General features: G+C 36.4%; 1 protein-coding gene across 1 annotated transcript in view; it reads left to right on the top strand.

The window, feature by feature from the left end:
- Positions 1 to 19,515, top strand: part of MOB4 (MOB family member 4, phocein) — a 37,197-nt gene that overhangs the window by 7,859 nt on the left and 9,823 nt on the right. The window contains exons 5-8 of the mRNA XM_033111461.1: positions 4,712 to 4,902; positions 5,021 to 5,174; positions 5,299 to 5,462; positions 16,051 to 16,151. Of these exons, the coding sequence (XP_032967352.1) occupies positions 4,712 to 4,902; positions 5,021 to 5,174; positions 5,299 to 5,462; positions 16,051 to 16,151 (610 nt within the window). The remainder of the gene's footprint in view (positions 1 to 4,711; positions 4,903 to 5,020; positions 5,175 to 5,298; positions 5,463 to 16,050; positions 16,152 to 19,515) is intronic.

Here is a 19,515-nt window from a genome sequence, read left to right as displayed (position 1 = left end):
AACGATTGTTAATATCTTCTGCCCATTTTTCTACTGGGTGATTGGCCTTTTATGATGTGTGATATCTTTATTAGGGAAATTGGTTTTTGTAATAAAATTTTCCTCCAGTTTGTCATTTTGGCTTTGGTTTCATTTATACTTGAATTTGCAGAAGGCCATTTAGTGTCGTTGAATTAATGTTGGCTTCTGGGTATTATGGTAAATTCTGAAAAGTCTTCTCTAATACAGGCATACCTCGGAGAAATGTGGGTTTGGTTCCAGGACATCACAATAAAAGCAAGTATTACAATAAAGCTAGTTGTAATCTTTTTGCTGGTTGAGGGTCTTGCCTTCTATTTGTAAAAAAGGCAACATCTGTGAAATGCAGTAAAGTGAAGCACAATAAAATGAGGTGCCTGTCCTTAAAGGTACTTCCATGGTTTCTTTAGGGTTTTTTTTCTTCAATATTTCAATCTTGGCTTTATCTGGAGATTTGCCTGTTATAAGAGAGATAGAATGGATCCAACTCCTCCTTCCCTCTTACAGATTGAGCCAGTTCTTCAAGACTTGTTAAAATTTAGCCCAAGTCTTGCAAAATGCTCTTTCAGTCTCATTTAGCCTGGAGACTTCACTTGATAAAAACATCAGTGGGTACTTATCCAGCTTGAATGTCAGTTCAAAGAGGTCAGCTTGTTATGTTTCTTAAGTCATTCATTTTTTTGAGCAAGTGCCAGGCACTGTTCTAGGCACTGGAGATATAGGAATGAATAGGTGGGAAGAGATAGAAGTAAACAAGTAAATTAATAGCATTTTAGTAGAGATTAGTGTCATCAAGAAAATAAAGATAGAAAACGCTGCTAACTTTATGAGACATTAAATGCCCTATTGAAAAGAGGAAATAATAAAAGTATATTGTCAATTGTCTCTTCTGATCATATCTTCTCCTCCTGAAATTACTGTATCTATTACTGCATAACAAATCACCCCAAACTTAGTGGCTTAAAACAACAAAAAACATCTCATATTATTTGTAGGTTGGAAATTTGGGAGCAGCTTATTTGGGTGGTCCTAGTTTGGGAGTCTCTCATGAGGGTGCCATCATCTGATGGCTTAACTGGGACTGCTGGTTATATTCCAAGATGGTTCATTCATATGCTGGCAAATTGATGCTTGCTTTTGGTGGGAGCCTCAGTTCCACACCACGTGGACCCCTCAGAAGGCTGTTTGTCCTCACATATGGCAGCTTTCTCATCCAGGGCAGGTGAGCTAAGAGAGCAACCAGCAGCCACAATGTCTCTTATGACTCAACATCAGAAGTCACACAACATCATTTTCACCATATCCTATTGGTTATACAGGTCAACCCTATTCAATGTGAGAGAGAACCACACAGAGGGGTAAATACCAGGGGATAATTATTGGGGGCCAATCTTGGTGGCTGGCTACCACAGTCACTAATTTGGTCAAATATTCTAGAATTCTAGAGAGAAAAATGAAGTCCCTTGGGAGTTTAGTATCTCATCCATCTGTAGTCAAAGTTGTCTAAATTTGAACTCTATAAATCCAAAAAGTTTTGTCTATAACAACTTTCATAAAGAGAAAATAATTTTCCAATAATATGTTGAAAATGTATAAAACCATATACAGACACTAATTTGTTCAACTTGAACATACATCCCCATGCTTCTCTGCTGCTTCAACTTTGCTTGGCCTGGACTGAAATCTCTTGCATCGCCACGTGTAAATGGTACTCATACTTTAAAGCACATTTCAAGGACTTCCTGCATCATGCACAGTGTGTCAGCTTTTCTCTGAGGCTTCCTTCAAGCCAAGATGGTTAATGCAGTCCCAGACTTGGCAATGTTCAGTGGCAAAAAAACCCAAACAAACCGAAAAACCGAACAAATCATCTCTCTTGGTATCTGCTCAAGAGCAAGAAAACCTTTCCCCAAGGTGCTCCATCAGATATCCTTTCATATCTCTTTAGGCTAAAATGGAGTCACATGCTTATCCTTTAACTAAATATTGGCATAGAGGGATTTAGCCCTCAGCTAGAGATGGTTTTACCTTTCCTTGGTCATTTAGGGAGAGGTGGATACTGAGCAAGATCAAAGTCTGTTTGCAAAGAACATGAGTAAAGGGAAAAAATAGCAAGTAGTCAACCAAAGGGCTGCTTCAACACTTAAGACATTTCGCTGTATAGCACTGTAGTCTATATATCCCCTTTCCCTGTTTATTTTTAGGCTCTTTGAGGAAAGGAGCTTGTACTTCCTGTTCATGTTTCTCAGCACTTGCTCAGTGCCTTACACATAAGGACAATCACCATTTTACTTGGATTTTAAATTGTACAAAGAGAATTTCATATTGGATAGATATTTTTCAAATTACTTATGATGCTTGGGATTTATAAAAGACTTTCTTTTAAAACTTTAAGATATTTCCATGAATATTTACTTTTATGTTTGCTTTCATACTCTATGAGGTATAGGGAAAGAATTGCTGTGCCCTTTTTTCATTACAAATAAAGAAACTTTTATTTGATAACTTGCTCAAAGTCTTATAGTCAACAGGCAAGGGAATCTAGATTCTCTGAATCCCAGGCTAGAGTTATTTCCATTTGTCTATATTGCCTTTGAGAGGACTACTCCTTCTTTAATCAAAATATTCCAGTAATCCATTATTGCATCTAGCTGTTATTACTGATCATGCTTTTTTTTTCCTTTTCTTCTCTCCCCCTCTAAATTAACCCTGCTTATAAAATTATTTTTGTTTGAAGGTCATAATTTGCAGATTGACAGAGGAATTAAAATGTGAAGGTTATGAGCTAGAAACATTTCAGCCCTAAAGAACAAGGTTGTTCCTGTGAACAAGGCCAGAATTGACATCACAGTGCAACTTTATTGGACTTTCCAAAAAGATAAATGTGTATTTTGTTCCTGAATTAAAAACCTGCTTATTCCTGTTTTTTCTTGTTCATTTCAAATGGGCTGAAACAGTATAACAAATCTGGACTTAAGAGAACATTAAGATGAGCCCCTTCCACTGTAGGTAACTGGTATTTACAGCTCAGGGACACTACCACACAATACGGGAAATTTTAACTTAATCCTTGGAGTGAGGAGGGGTTGTCCAGATACGGAAAGGCCTACTCTGGACTTTGCTCTCCACAGACTGACCCCATGTCTCTCTTGCTGAGATAACATCTGGGTGCCACTTATCTTAGATTCTCATGTATTTAGTTAAGAAAATTGGTGATTTGCACATGTCTCCATTGCTAGACCCGAAGCAATTTATGGTTAAGGACTGAGCCTTTTTATTCTTGTACCTTAGTGCCAAACACATAGTGAGGCTTAACAAATATTTGTTTGAATGAATAATTCTTTTTTGATATCTAGGAGATAGTGGATGAATTAAAGAGTTAAGTCCTTGTTCTTGGAAAAGTTACCAGTCTATACATCTTCCAGAAAGAAGAAATATTACTTAAAGGCAAACCAACAATATTAATTATTGTCAAACCCCTTTGAGCAAAGTTCCAAGTATCCTGACAATTATTCAGTTTTGCACCCACTTAATTTAACCGTCTCCTCCAATTCTCACTTCCATCTTTGGAGGCTGTGACATAGCGCTCCTCTCAGCATTCTCTAAAACACCTTTAGATGTATTTGATGGGATATCTGATGTTTCCTTCTTTTGGAAATCACCCTACTGTATGCACTTTACTCTTTGAATTGTTTTCCCATCTGGTATCCTAAGGCCTCCCTCATCCCAGATCAAAGATTTAAGGTTTCTAAGCAGGAAGCAAACAAATATTTGCCAAAACTGCTGTGATTTCATGACTAAAGAGAACACTTAAAACTTGCAATGGGGCCAGCCTGGTGGCTCAGGCAGTTAGAGCTCCGTGCTTCCAACTCCAAAGGCTGCTGGTTCGATTCCCACATGGGCCAGTGGGCTCTCAACCACAAGGTTGCCAGTTCAATTCCTGGAGTCCCGCAAGGGATGGTGGGCTGTGTCCCCTGCAACTAGCAACGGCAACTGGACCTGGAGCTGAGCAGCGCCCTCCACAGCTAAGACTGAAAGGACAACAACTTGACTTGGAAAAAAGTCTTGGAAGTACACACTGTTCCCCAATAAAGTCCTGTTTAAAAAAAAAGAAAAACTTGCAACAAAGGAAATTCGCAATCCTGGAAGATGTACAACTTCCACCATCTATCAAGGAGCTTTCATTTTCACCTGCTTTCTGACTTGCAAAAAATACGAGCTTATTTTGTCTGCTTAATGCACAATACCAGATGTCCACTCTATTTCAGATAATTGGCATCTGGGACTTTTATCTACGCAAACTTGTCATTGAAAAAGGCCTTGGGTTTGAAGTCAGTGGATGGTGGAAGTATCACTTGACACTCTAAGTAAGTCCCAGTCTGATTTGAGATTGGGTCGATTTCATGCAGGGTCTTTGGAATTTTCCCTGGCTGCTGGTTCATTTTCCACTTTGCATGGCTAGGAGGATTTGGGGACAGAATTATGCTTGTCTAGGTACCGTATGTGTTTGCACAAGAGTTCACTGAAACGTTCGCCATTGTGCAAACTCGGTACTTCCAATGTAACTAACATAAGCCCAAGGAGGTGCACCAACGCGTTACGCAGATCTGGCAGAGGTCCTCTGCGCCACACTGCGGACTCTTCCGAAGCAACTATTGGGCCCCGCCACCCGGTTTCTCTCTCCTCTGGACAGCTGCCTGTCAGTCGTCGGCTGTTCCTATTTCCACCCCTCCCGCCAGCTGGCTCTTTCCGGACTCCTCCCTGTCCTCCCGCCGTGCCGCGCGCGGGCTACGGCTGTTGCGGCAGGCCGCCGCTCCCCAGCTCCGGGACCAGGAGAGCCGCTCCGCCCCGCCCCCTGCGCCGGCAGCCATCCCCTACATCCGGGTACTGACTTCAGCCGCCCAGACTTAGGCACTATGGTCATGGCGGAGGGGACGGCAGTGCTGAGGCGGAACAGGCCGGGCACCAAGGCGCAGGTATCATCTTTGCACCTTTCCTGCAGGGGGACTCTCGGTGCGGAGCCGTGCTAACCTGCAAGCTGGCTGCCCCTGAGAGGAGGTTGGGCCTGGGCGGCAGGCAGGCGGGCGGGGGCACTAGTGCCCGGCCTGCTCTTCCGGAGCCGCAGCCCCTCAGTCTGGCTGAGGCGGCGGCGGCCGGTGAGGCCTGAGGAGCCCCGACTTGAGGGTGCGCTTGAGGAGCGGATAGAGCCCGTGGGCAGGGACCGCCGAGGCCTAGGGACCTGTCAGCAGCGATTGTTCTTGCCTCTCCCCTGAACGCCAGCTCACCCGCGTCGAAGGGGCACAGCCGGCCAGGTGGAGACCCCTGGGATTTCGTGTGGGTCGGGACTGCCAGGGTGGGAGGGCATGGAAACACGCCTACTTCGTTCTGGCCTCCAGTTCCCACCTGGCTTGAGACATACCTGCCCGGCTTCTGCCATGCAGATTGTCTAGCCGGATCTAGGTGGCGATAATTTACTATATCCTCCTCCTCTTGTTGTTTGCCTTTGGCCACTTCTCGCTGCAGCTGTTCTCTGGTCCAGCAAGTTTTCATCATCAGGTCGCGACTTGTTAGCTATCATTCCTTGTGAATTTCTTTGTTATTATGTGTGAAGCATAGGTAGGGCATGAACTGCTTATAATTTAATCAGCCTTTTGTAAGGCAATATTTGGGGTGAGTTGGTGCTTGTTTAGGTGTTGGTTCTAGGGATATGCAAAAGAGGTATGCCTCACATTCTTAAAAAAATCAAATAAGTATTGAGACTTGATCTGATTAATCTGCCAGCTGAAATGATTCGCTATTTAGTAGATACTCGAAATAATCAGAAGAGATGTGTTAAAATGTAATTAAAAAAAAATTTAAGTGAGAAAAACAAAAAACAACCATCGAGCTATGACTGTATGCCAGAGAATAGATTTTAATATCTTGCACAAAAATTTGGAAAGGGAGTCCTTTCTAAAGGGACCTTTTAGATTCAGACACCTTCCCAGATCCATGTTCCAGATAAGAAAGCCGAAGCACAGAGAATCTACTGCATTTGCTCAAGGTTATATAGCTTTGGATTCTTAGTTCCCCCGGGGACCTTTTCTCTATCAAGTTGCTTCTAGTACTGAATTTTAGGGAATTCAGTTTGAAAGTCTTACAGAGTCACATTAAAAAACATTTTTTTGGTACACTTTAATAATTTTTAGAGTTACATTAAGCTGTCAGTTACTCTGGCAGTTTCGTGGTAACGCTACTGGTAATTTATATATTATTTAGGCTTTCTTTTTACCTTTTCCAAACCTTTATTTTTCGTTCTGTGGAAACATTGTTTATTTTTATTTTAAGTGATCAACTTTTATATTTTTATATTCAGAAGTGGACTTTTGTACTTACATTCTGAGAATCAGCAGCCATTTTCATTTACTCAAAAGTTCTTAAGTTTGAAAGGTTAGAAAATAATATATTTCAGGTTAACATCTGTTTGCTCTATTGTTATGAGTAAGTCAAGTATAAGAAAGCTCCTTTGCTTTTTTCCACATTATCATAGATCAAAGTTGTTAAATACAATGTAACAGAAAAGCTTAGGATTTTTTTTTTTTAAAGTGCTTAATCAGCATTCTGTTGTTTCCCTTGTTTGTTACACTAATTTCATTACTTCAGTGAAATGGGTCTACTCTAAGATGACTTTAAAACTATAATAGAATAGGTGGAACGTCTTCCTACTTTTTTTTTTAATTGGGTAGATTGGGATATTGGCACATAGTTGGTTTTCAGTAACTGTTTATTGACTGAGTTAGATGAGAACATTCATTAAGCTGGATTTTTGGTTTCTCTTCTAAGTGTTTAATGTATATTACAGTTATGATGAAGGCAAAACGTTTAATTCCCAATTAGCTTTTTTACATCTTTTCTTTATATTACTATATGAATTTTCTAATGTTTTTGTAACAAAATATTCTACAGACTAAATTTTTTTTTGAATGAAAGAATATACGAAGTGTATTGTTAGAAACATTTTTTAGTATAAATCATATAGGAAGAATTAAAAAATTTCTCTTTAATAATATTTAGATGATGTCTAGGAAGAGACTCCTGGAATAATTTCCAGAAAGTTGTTTTTATTTCTTGACATTTTAAAATAAAGTTTATTTCATTCATATAGGCAAACTTTAAAAAAATAACTCAACTTTACTAACAATTGTCACTCCAATAAACTTTAATTAAAAAAAATAAATAACTGCTTAAGACACTTAAAAAGGTATACCCTTCACCTGCCCTCAGAACTAAAACAGTAATATAGTTGAATCGCTCTGTTAAATTTTTTCTGCCTTCTACCCACTCCTCCAACCAATAATGGTGATAATCATCGTTTTCTTTATACTTTTATTATATATGCATTATATCCATAAGCATGCTTTGGACTTTATTAAACTTTTATTCATGTAGGATACGTACACTGTATTTTTTATACTTTTACTATATATGCATTATATCCATAAGCATACTTTGGACATTCTTAAACTTTTTTTCATGTGGAGAATACATACATTGTATTCTCCAATTGGCTCCAGTTTTTGCTCAAGGTGTTTGGAGGCTTACCCATGTTGATTAATACAGTTCTATAGATTACTAGTTTACAACTACTTTTACCCCAGAGACATTTATTGACCACCTACGATGTACCAGACATTGTGCTATCTACAAAAGGTACATAGGTAAATTTGATGAAAAATCTGGAACTGGAAAGGTTCTTAATCACTTAGGGGAATGTCTACGAACTGGATTATCTGTAGAGGAATTCAGAACCAGTGCAATATGATCCACGAAAATACCCCCTTAAAAAAAGCCTGTTTTATTTGGACGACTTTTTTATGGAGCTTATATTTTGATTTTGAAATTTAAAACACCATTTAAAATTGGAATAATAATTTATAATGTCTATCTCAACACTGTGGAGCAGTAACTACTTGTACTACTGCTATCAACACTACGTATTGTCTTTAGGTAAAAACTGCTGGCTCAGTTTTTTTTGATGCCTGGAGATTGTAACTTTATGAGAGATATTTAACCACCATAAATAAAAAAGTGATAGACTTAGTTCTTCAAATAATACATGGAAGGTTTATGGGAGCCTTATTTGAGGGATTTGTAATTGGAAAAATGTAATTTGTAGTTCAATTAAATAAAATTTTGGTGTTCATTTAAAAACATGGAATAAATTTTTTTTACCTTCTTTACTGATAATCACATTGTTTTATGAGTGCTTTTCTTCTCTAGTGTAACTTTGGATTTTAACTTTGGAATTGAAGTTAATCATAATAGTATTGTATCTTCATTATAACTTTGTATGTGCTTTAACCATGATTTTTTTTTACAGGATTTCTATAATTGGCCTGATGAATCCTTTGATGAAATGGACAGTACACTACGGTTCAACAGGTAATAACAATAGTTTCTTTTTGCAACTCTAATAGCATTTGACCTCCCTTGGCATGGGTAGTGTTCCTGTCTCTTTTAGCAACAAACCAGAATCCATGGAATTAATGGAATGCCCGTTTAAAACTTTTATCAACCTTCATTTGTTTTAAAGATGGCATATTAAGCTACAATCAAACTTAAAATATATTTTAGTATCTTAAATTACGTTAATCTTGCACCAAATTTGATTTTAGAATTTTTTTTAATTCAAATTAATTGAATACTAAATTAGAATAACAAATAGAAATGCATACTCATTTGGTGACTAAATACTACTGTGAACACATTTTAATTTAGTTACCATCAGTTGTTATTTACTTTTGTTTCCCTCCAATACAGTTAAGGTCTAAGATGCCTCCCCTTAGGCTATTGCTCACCAAGGCAATGAATTATCAAGAGGTGGGCTTCTGTAGCATGTTTGCTTTGACATGCCTATCAGTAGATTCTTAAATCTTCTTACTGAGAATCACATTGTATACTATGTTGGGGTTAAAAAAATAAATTGATCTTTCTTCCATAATGAATAAAATCTGTAATCTGGGAAAAAAGTTTCCATAGCTAAATATTAAAAATTGCATTTAGGGGTTAATGAAATGATGCCTGAAATTGGGAGTACTAGTAATTGGACTAATCATTGGTTAACATTTTTAAAGAGAAAATGTATGATAATGATAGGCTGTTTTGACTTCATCTTGATAGCCAGATAATAAACGTAGATAGCTATTTGGATTTACTGTGTTATTTGAAGATCTTTGGAAATAAAGTAGAAATACAGTTGAATTCTTTGAGCATTAAAAAAAACTCAATTCATAATCTTTTTTTTTTTTTGTTTGGTTTTTAAACTTTTATTTCTTTAAGTGTGTTTTCCAGGATCCACCGGCTCTAAGTCAAGTAGTAGTTTCAATCTATTTGTGGAGGGCGCAGCTCACAGTGGCCCATGTGGGGATTGAACTGGCAACCTTGTTGTTAAGAGCTCCGTGCTCTAACCAACTGAGCTAACTGGTTGCCCCCTCAATTCGTATCTTGACAAAAGCATTAAAAAGCCTTTAAAAAGGATTCAGTGTAATATTTAGATATTTAGCATAGGAAATGGAAGAGCATTATGAATGATTGGTTTTTTTCATTGCCTTTTAAGAATGTATTGTTCAATCAGCGAATATTTATTGGACTAGCAATGAGATAGGGCCTTGTGGAGGATACAGAAATATAAACCTAGAGCTGTATGCCTGGAATTTGGCAAAAATTAAGAGGAAAAAACTGTGCAGATATTTCTTCCCTTTAAAAGTAGAGGTTGTGTCGTACTCTTTTGTTGAATTCATTTATTAGTTCTGATAAATTTTTTTGTGGAATCTTAGGGTTTTCTGCATATGAGATCATGCCATCCTGCAAACAGATAATTTTTGCTTCTGCTTTTCCCAATCTGGATGCCTTTTATTTCTTTTTCTTACCTGATTGCTCTCTCTAGAACTTCCAATGTTACTTTGAATAGAAGTGGCAAAAGCAGCCCATTCTTATCTTTTGCTTGATCATAAAGGAAAGCTTTCCGTCTTTCTCATTGGTTATGATCTTCGCTGTGGGGTTTTTTTCATATGTGGCTTTTATGTGTTCAGGTAGTTTTCCTTCTTGTTTCTATTTGTTGAGTGTTTTTTGTGATAAAAAGATACTAAATTATTTTTTGTCAAAATGCCCTTTTTTCCCTGCACCAATTCAGATGATCATGTGTGTGTTTTTTTTTTTTTTTTTTTTTTTTTTTTTGTTTTTCCTCCCTTCATTCTGTTAACATGGTGTATTGATCCATTTTTTATGTTGAACCATCCTTGCACTCTAGGAATAAATCCCACTTGATCATGGTGTATAATCTTTTAATAATGCCACAGAATTCTGTTAGCTAAGGATTTTTGCATCAGTGTTCATAAGGGATAATTTGTTTTGTTTGCTTAGAGTGTTTTGTCTGGCTTTAGTGTCAGGCAATGCTAGTGTCTTAAATTGAGTTCGGAAGGATATCCTCCTCTTCAATTTTTGGGAAGAATTTGAGAAGAATTGGTGTTCTTTAAATGTTTGGTAAAATTCACTAGTGAAGCTATCAGGTCCAGAGCTTTTCTTTGCACAACATTGTGAGTGGAATTAATGCCACTGAACTTTACACTTAAAAATGGTTAAAATGATTATTTCCCCATTGAATGGTCTTGGCATTGTTGTCAAAATCATTCGACTATGAGGATTTATTTCTAGGTGCTCTATTCAATTCCATTGGTCTACATAGCTTTCCTTATGCCAGTATTCTCTTGTTGTGATTATCTATAGTTTTATCTATAGCCAGTATTATCTATAGTTTTGTAGTAAGTTTTGAAATTGTGAAGTGTGAGTCCTCCAACTTTGTGTTTTCAAGATTATTTTGGCTATTTGATGTCCCTTGCAATTCCATAAAACTTTGAGTATCAGCTTTTCCATTTCTGCAAAAAAATGGAAAAAAATTCTGCTTTTCCATTTCCATTTTCTGCAAAAAATACTTTTGGAATGTGGTAAGGATTGCATAGAATCTGGATTCTTTTGGGTAGTATTGACATTTTAACAATATTAAGTCTTCTACCTATGAATAAGACGTCTTTCAATGCATTTAGGTCATTAATTACTTTCAGCAATGTTTTATAGTTTTCAGTCTACAAGTATTTAACCTCCTTATTTAAATTTATTCCTTTGTACAGTTGACTCTTGAATAACACAGAAGTTAGAGTTGCTGACCCCCTGCACAGTTGAAAATTTGCGTATAACTTTTGATTCCCCCAGAACTCAACAACTAATAGCCTACTGTTGACTGGAAGCCTTACTGATAATACAAACAATCAAGTAGCACATGTTTTGTATGTTATATATATATGTGTTACATACTGTGTTATTACAATAAACTAGAAAAAAGAAAATGTTTGAAGGAGATCATAAGGAAAAGAAAATGTATTTACAGTATTTATTGATAAAAATCTACGTATCGGTGGACCAGCATAGTTCAAACCCGTGTTGTTCCAGGGTCAACTGTATTTTATTATTTTGGATACGATTGTAGATGGAATTGCTTTCTTAATTTCCTTTTTGGATTGTTCATTGAAAGTGTAGAGAAACACAACTGATTTTTGTATATTGATCTTGTATCCTGCTACTTTGCTGAACTCATTTATTAGCTTTCCTATGGATTCTTTGGGATTTCTATATAGAATCAGGACATCTGTGAATAGAGATAACCTTTCATTTAATTTTTTTCTTTTCTAAGTACTCTGGCTAGAACTTTAGTACAGTGTCAAATAGTAGTGGTGAAAGCAGACATCATTGACTCATTTCTGATTTTCTAGGAAAACTTTATGTTGAACTACCTTTCATTCCTTGCAGCTTTGATTCATGTTTGTATGGTATTATCTTTTTCCATCCCTTTTACTTTTAACCTACCTATATCATTATATTTGAAGTAAGTTTTTTATAGACAGTATATAGGGTCATAGTTTTTTTTCTGATAATCCTATCTTTTTAACTGGTGTATTTAGGCCATTTAATATGATAGATATGTTTAGATTTAGGTCTACCATTTTATTACTTGTTTTCAGTTTGTCCCTTTGTTTCCCCTTTTCTGCCTTTTTAAGAATTGTTTGAGCATTTTATTATTGTATTTTAATTTATTAAATGTTGACTAAATCTGTATGTAATTTTTTGATGATTGCTCTAGAGATTACTAAATACATACTTTGCACAGTCTACTTAGGATCAATTAGCTTCAATTGAAATGCAGAAACTACTGTCCCCCGTTTTGCTGTATTTGGCTACATACTTTTACAACCCATCAGACAATGTTATGCTTTTTGCTTTCATCTGCCAAACATTTTAAAGAACTCACAAGTAGAATGTCTATTAATTTTATGCAGATATTCATAATTTCTGTTGCTCCTGATAGCCTAAGTTTCCTTCGGATATTTTTTTCTTCTGTCTGAAGAACTTCCTTTAGCAATTCTTTTTGAACAGTTTGCTGGCTAGGAATTCTCCTTAGTTTTCTTTCATCTGAAAATGTCTTCATTTTTTATTCCCGGAGGGTATTTTTGTTAGATATAGAATTCTGGACTGACAGTTCTTTAGGGACTTTAAAAATGTTTTGCCATTTCCTCCTGTCTTCTGTGGTTTCTGGTGAGAAAACTGTAGTCATTTGAGTCCTTTTTCTATAGATCACGTGTCTCTTTCTACTGGCTGCTGCTTTTGTATTTTTTCTGGCTTCTTTTTTTATTTTAGTTTTGGCAGTTTGATTATATGTCTGGGCATGGATTTCTTTGGGTTTTCCTGTTTGGTGTTTACTCTGCTTTTTAAAACTATAATAAAATATACACACATAAACTTTACCATTTTTGCCATTTTTAAGTGTACAGTTTTGTGGCATTAAGTACATTCACACTGTTGTGCAGCCATTACCACCTCCATTTCCAGAACTTTTCATCTTCCCCATCTGAAACTCTGTACCCATTAAACAATAATAACTCCCCACTCAGTTATATACAAATTTTCAGCTGTGTAGGGGGTCAGCACCCCTAACTCCTGTGTTGTTCAAGAGTCAAGTGTACCGAGGAACAAATTCAAATAGGAGGTTAAAGACTTGTAGACTGAAAACTATAAAACATTGCTGAAAATAATTACAGAAGACCTAACTGAATTGAAAGAATTCTTGTTCATAGGTAGGAAGACTAAATATTGTTAAGGTGTCAGTACTACCCAGTCCACAGATTCTGTGCAATCCCTACCAAATTCTAAAAGCCCATTCAGTTTCTTGAAGTTGTAGGTTTACGTTTTTCCCGAACTTGGGAACTATTTAGCCATTATTTCTTCAAAAACATATTTTCTTAGCATCACATTCTTTTTCTGGGACCCTAGTGACATGACTTTTAAACCTTTTGTTGTTGTCTCACAAGTTCCTCAGGCTTTATTATTACTGTTGTTTTTATTTTTATTCCGTTTTATTTCTGTTCCGTTTGGATAATTGCTATTTATCTGTCTTCAACTTTATTGACTCTTTGCTGTGTCATCTCCACTCTGCTATTGAGTCCCATGAGTGTTTTATTTTGGTTACTGTATTTTTCAGTTCTAAAATTTCTTTTTGGCTCTTTATATCTTTCTTTGCTCATATTTTTGTTTCAAGCGTTTGCAATTTGAAGCATTTTTATAATAGCTGCTTTAAAGTTTTTGTCAGATAATCCCAGTGTTTGTGTCATCTTGTCATTGGTGTCTTGTGATTGGCTTTTCCCATGAGAATTGAGATTTTCACATATTCTTTGTATGCCAAGTAATTCTGGATTGTATCCTGGACATTTTGAAAATTATTTTGAGACTCTGGTCTTTTTTAATCCCATGGGGAATATTGATATTTTTGTTTCAGCTGGCGTTTGACCTGGTTAGATATAGGCTGCAAGTTCCAATGGAACTGAGGTTCCAATGTCAGTTCAGTTTTCAAAGCCTTTGCGTTATTCCTTAAATCTGTTCTGTGTGCACCAACCCGTGGTCAGCCTGGCTAGTGGTATATCCATTAGCTCAAAGTTATCAAAGCCTATCATAGGCTAATTAGGATCAGATCCATGTATGCATTCATGCTCAGATCAGGGTTGCGTCCAGGAGTTAAAAAATAGCTTTATGGCATTATTTTTCTGAGCTTCTTTGTCTCTAATATCTCTCTGATACTTTCTGGTTTCCTGGGCCCCCTGTCTTTGGTCCTCTAGCCAGAAACCGCATACTGGAATTGTGCTGCAGTTGTGGGAAGGCAAAGAGAGAAAAAAGAAACACCAATAAGTGGAGAGGAAGGATTCTCTTCCTCAGAATTTTGTCTCTTGCATTTTTCTGTGCCAGCTGCTTTTTGCTGCCACTGTGGAATTGTCTCATGTCTGGGCTCTGAAAGAATGAAGAAAAGGGAGAGGGGGGTAAAATCCAGGGGATTTCTTCTACTCTCAGAGCTTTCGGAGTGCCTTTTCCCACTCCTCAGTCAGAACTAAGTAGTTTCTCCTGTATCTATCAGCATCAAAAGTGCTCATTTTTTGGTTTCACACTTAATTGAGTTCAGGCCAGGAGTTACCAGAGGGGAAAAGAAACACAGCAAACTCGCTGCCAGTTCACTGGTACTTTGAATTCTGATGTTTTTTTCCTGCTCCTCTTTCTGATACTTGCTTTTCAAAGACCTGAATCAAATAGCTGCCCCATGCGTTCTGACTAGATTTTATAGTTTTGTTCAGTGGAAGAGAAAGATTGATGTATGTTTACTCCATCTTAGCCCAAACTGGAAACAATGAAATGCTTTTTGCATGATATTTTATTGCTATGTATTTTACTCTTTCTAAATGATTTCTAAGTTAATAGCACTTATTTTCATGTGTCTCCCTCAAATAAAAAACAGACTTAGTTTTGTTTTGAATTTTGTTTTTAGCATCTGGTACATAGGAGGTTTTTAAAAAATGTTTATTGACTTCTAAATTATGTTAGTTGAAGTCAAGGATGAAGATAAGCAATTACCTGAAATGTTAAAGCCATAGCAGGTTAGGGATGAGAAAATTTACAAAAAACAGACTGTAGACCCTGATTCTTTTGCATTCTTTGGTGATCCCAAAATCAGTTAGTTAGGTACATAAATATATTGTGTGCAAAATGGTTTGCTCATAATCAATATTAATTCTTGAACCACCGATTTAGTAACTGAATTTACTCATAATTATTAAATTTTGTTATAACTGGAGTTATAAGCTGTCAGTCTTAAAGGCATCTAGACTCCTTTTATTGATAGTTTATGTAAAACATTAAAAAGAGAGAAAAAAAGAAATCTTTAACTTACAAATACAACAAAAATGTCATTTTGTTTTCTGCACTGAGTCCTCCATACTTCACCTTCCCCTAAAAGAAACATCATTCCCATTCGCAGTTTTCTTCATTCTTCTTTGTCTCCCCTTCTTCCTGCAGTTCTAAGCAATTACTTATCTATTTTTTGTCTCTATAGATTTGCCTGTTCTAGATATTTCATATTAACGGAATCATAATATGTACCACAGTTATATTTACATTGTCTATATTTTATGTTCATATGAAAATTATGGTTTGCGGTTTTGATCCCTTTTCCAATCCTGGTAAATATCACATCTGCGTTTTTTGTAGTAAATCTTATCCCAAAGAAGTTGAATTGGAGAATAGGTAACGGTTACCTCTTTTCTTCTGAATTACAATAAGTTCTCATTTAATAAGATTCTGAATTACAATAAGTTCTCATTACAATAAGTTCTCATCAGTGGGTTCTTGGAACTGTGGTGAATCAACATATATGGAAACCAGTTTTACCATAGACTAATTGATATAAACAAGAGTGAAGTTCCTGTGGCATCTTATCAATGTCATGATGAAATGGCATTATTAGAGAACCTGCGCTGATTATGATTCTGTACTTGGTTTCCTATTTCATTTATAACCCAAAAGCTGAACCACAAGAGTGGCTATATATTAAATTACATATATTTAATATAAGATTACCATGTGGTATAATATTTTAATTAACTATAAGGACTTCTTTGTTTATAGTATATTCAACAGAACATAAGAGCAGATTGTTCCAATATTGACAAAATTCTTGAACCACCTGAGGGCCAAGATGAAGGTGTATGGAAGTACGAACATTTAAGGTAGGTCCTTATGATATATCAAAATAGTAATAGTACTTCTGTTACTAAAAATAATCTTTAATATTAATGATTTTGAATCACAAATAAAATCATATATAACTGCAGACCAAAAGGCCAGATTTGAATGCTTTTATATTTTCAGTGTTACAAAGTTTTCAATTTCGTTATTTACTGATTATTTTCAACATTTTTGAATTTGGGCCTTATTATCTTTTTATACAGCCTTCCTTAATCATATCCCTTAACCACAAATGTATTTCCATTTACCCACTCAGGAATACTTTATTTCTCTGTAGAGGATCATATCAAGGTCCTAGTATAGGCTTGGTATCTGATACTTTACCTATTAACTACTGTGTTTCCCGGAAAATAAGACCTAACTGGAAGATAAGTCCTCGCATGGTTTTTCAGGATGACATCCCCTGAACATAAGCCCTAATGTGTCTTTTGGAGCAAAAATTAATATAAGACTCGGTCTTATTTTCAGGGAAACACGGTACTGTGAACTTCTAATCTTTCCTTAAGTAAATTGTAATCCTGAAGTAAGGAATTTTAGAGCTTTTCATTATATCCTTTGAATGAAAAAATTGATGACTAGTGAATGACCAGTTAACTAGAGTTAACTTTAGAAGCGGCTGTATCCTGAAGTTACTAGGTTGTTGTTGAAGTTAAAAACTTTTCAGTGTGAATGGGAGCTGGGATGAGTTGATAAATTAAATATAGAGAATGTAGTATGGATATATATGTTCATCAGGGTTTGTTCCTTTTGAGTTGATTTTTAAATAATAAGTATAGTGGAAATACGACTTTGTTTGAATAATTTAGACCACATTTCCTGTGATGAGTGCCTCAACTTGTAGATAAGTTACTTTTTTTTGATGCTGCAGGCTTGTTGTCTAGATATTGCAAAGACATTATGTCTTGTCATAACAGTTCAGCAATTTCAAGGTGCTAAGACTTCTTTGTACTCTGCTAGTTTCTTGGATAAATCACTTTACTACTCGATCTAGCTTTTTAAAAATACATCTCAACGTATAATTGAAAGTATGAATATGTAGATATTTCCCCATTCTTGTAAATCAGCATAGAGTATTTTAGGATACTATATCCTCTGCCTTATTTTAATCACCTTTGAAAATAACTACTTACCTAGTAGGATTAATATTGAAAATAAGCGAGGATTTTTTTTCATAGCATAATTCCTAACAAGTGAAGGATGATTTTAATTTACAAGGTTTTTATTTCAGACCTAAGAAAACCTTTTCCTCCCTGTTTAACTTGATATTGATTTGAGGCTTAATATTTGCTGTAATTGTTAATGCATTTGATTATTTTATGATGTTAGTGGGAATTGGGTCATGGGAGATTCAGTCAAATCTCCTACTAGCCCATACTGAGTCTTTGTAATTAGGAAAAGATATCCCTTCCTCTGAATGGATGCAGTCCTATGCCAGGATGTATGGCTTAGCGACGGGAGTGTAGGCTGGATTTCAGCTCTGGCTTATGTCTTCAGCTACACTACTGTATGTGTTAGCCCTGTAATGAATTAACTTGAAGCTGTAAGGTTTGCACTGTTTGCCACAGATGGGGCCAATAAACAGTGCCAAATCAGTTAGCTTAATTTTGTTACTGGCCACAAGTGTATTGGACTACATGAGCAACTTGTTTATCACCATCAGTCTTTATTACCACTTAGTGAAAAACAACTCAAAAACACATAACGTGCAGCCTACAAGTAGGACCCAGTAGAGGGTGATGTGGTGATTCGAAATAATGCTATTTTTCGTAATCTAAGAACAGCATTATTGGGCATCTGGAAAGGAAATACAGTTACAGAGAACTGGAAATTTGACCCTTGTCTTCCCCCCACCTTCCGCCTCCCCCCGCCTTCCGCCTCCCCCCCCCCTTCTGCTTCCCCCCCCCGCCACTCTGGTTCAAGCCGTTGTTTCTCAGTCTAGTTGTGTAGGACACAGCTCCCTGGCCCATGCTGGTATTATGAGCCTTGCGCTCCCCCGGCTGAGGCAGTCGGTTGCTGGTCAGCCACTCACAGCTGCTCACACTGGCCGCTGGCCACTCACGCTGGCCACGGGCCGTTCCTGGCAGCACACGGTAGCCCACGGCAGCACACCAGCCAGTGGCAGCCCGCCGCAGCTCATGTGAGCCCAGTTCCAGGGAGAGCCATTGTTCACAATCTTAGCTGTAGAGGCTGCAGCTCACTGGCCCATGAGGGAATTGAACCGGTGACCTCAGCATTAGGAGCATGGCACTCTAACCACCTGAGCCACCGGGCAGGCCCCGACCCTTGTCTTTTTGTTTTCTTCTATTATAACTTTAAGGAATAAGTACAGTTTTTCTTTCATATATATGCAGTTCCCCCCCCCCCCTTGGGGACTCTCTTTTATCTATCAATTATGTAGGTTTTAGCTTTGCATTTTTAGGAAACTAAAGTGTTCTCATTTTTTGATGGGGAAACATAGTGAATAACTAATTTGATAGGATTTTTAGAGGGAACATATTCAATATTTTGACAGCCATAAAATAAGTTATCTTTGCGACAGGATTAATTGCCTTTTTATATCAAATAACAAGTCTGTCTAAAAATGGTTATCTAATTTCCTCCATTATTCATTTATTCAAAAATTTTTTTTAGCACTTAGTATGTTCTAAGCATTGTTTTAGGCTTAATAAGTCTCAGTTTGGCAATTTTAGAAGGAAAGCATATCATGAAAAAATGCCCACGATCTATTAAGTGACAAAACAAGTTACAATATTGTATATGATACGATCCCAATATATTTTAATCAGTGCAGAGAAACTCAAATTTACACGTAAACAATAAGTATCTTTTGGGAAGAGGTGGTAGAATTATGGCAGACTTTCTTCTTCTATGTTATGCTTGACGTTTTTATAAGGGACAAGTTGTTTGTAATCAGAACAAAACTTGTAAAATACATAGGAGTATAAAACGTCTAGTCTTTTTTCTATGTATTTGTACATAGGTATATACACACATACCCATAATTCTTTACGTAACTGGAATCTTACTGTGAATATAAACTTGTTCTTTGTATGTTTATGTATATACCAATATTTTACTACTCTCCATCATTTAGAATATTTCAAAAATATTTTAACATATAGATAGTTTCTGTGAGCATCTTTGTACAATGTATCTGCATGTGGAGATTGACAAAGTCAAAAAATAATGTACTTCCTAAGTGTGTTGGTAAATATTTCCAAATTACTTCTTAAAAAAATTATACCAATTTCTAGTGGTAAGACTGGTCAACTCACTGAACTCTGATATTGAACACATTGTTAGGGTTGTCAGTTTTGGGTTTTGTTTATTAATCTGTGTTTTTTA

Source organism: Rhinolophus ferrumequinum, chromosome 8, assembly GCF_004115265.2.
Source record: "Rhinolophus ferrumequinum isolate MPI-CBG mRhiFer1 chromosome 8, mRhiFer1_v1.p, whole genome shotgun sequence".
NCBI classification, from domain to species: Eukaryota; Metazoa; Chordata; class Mammalia; order Chiroptera; family Rhinolophidae; genus Rhinolophus; species Rhinolophus ferrumequinum.
The sequence above is the reverse complement of the archived record's forward strand: the minus strand, read 5'-3'. Positions and strand labels throughout refer to the sequence as shown.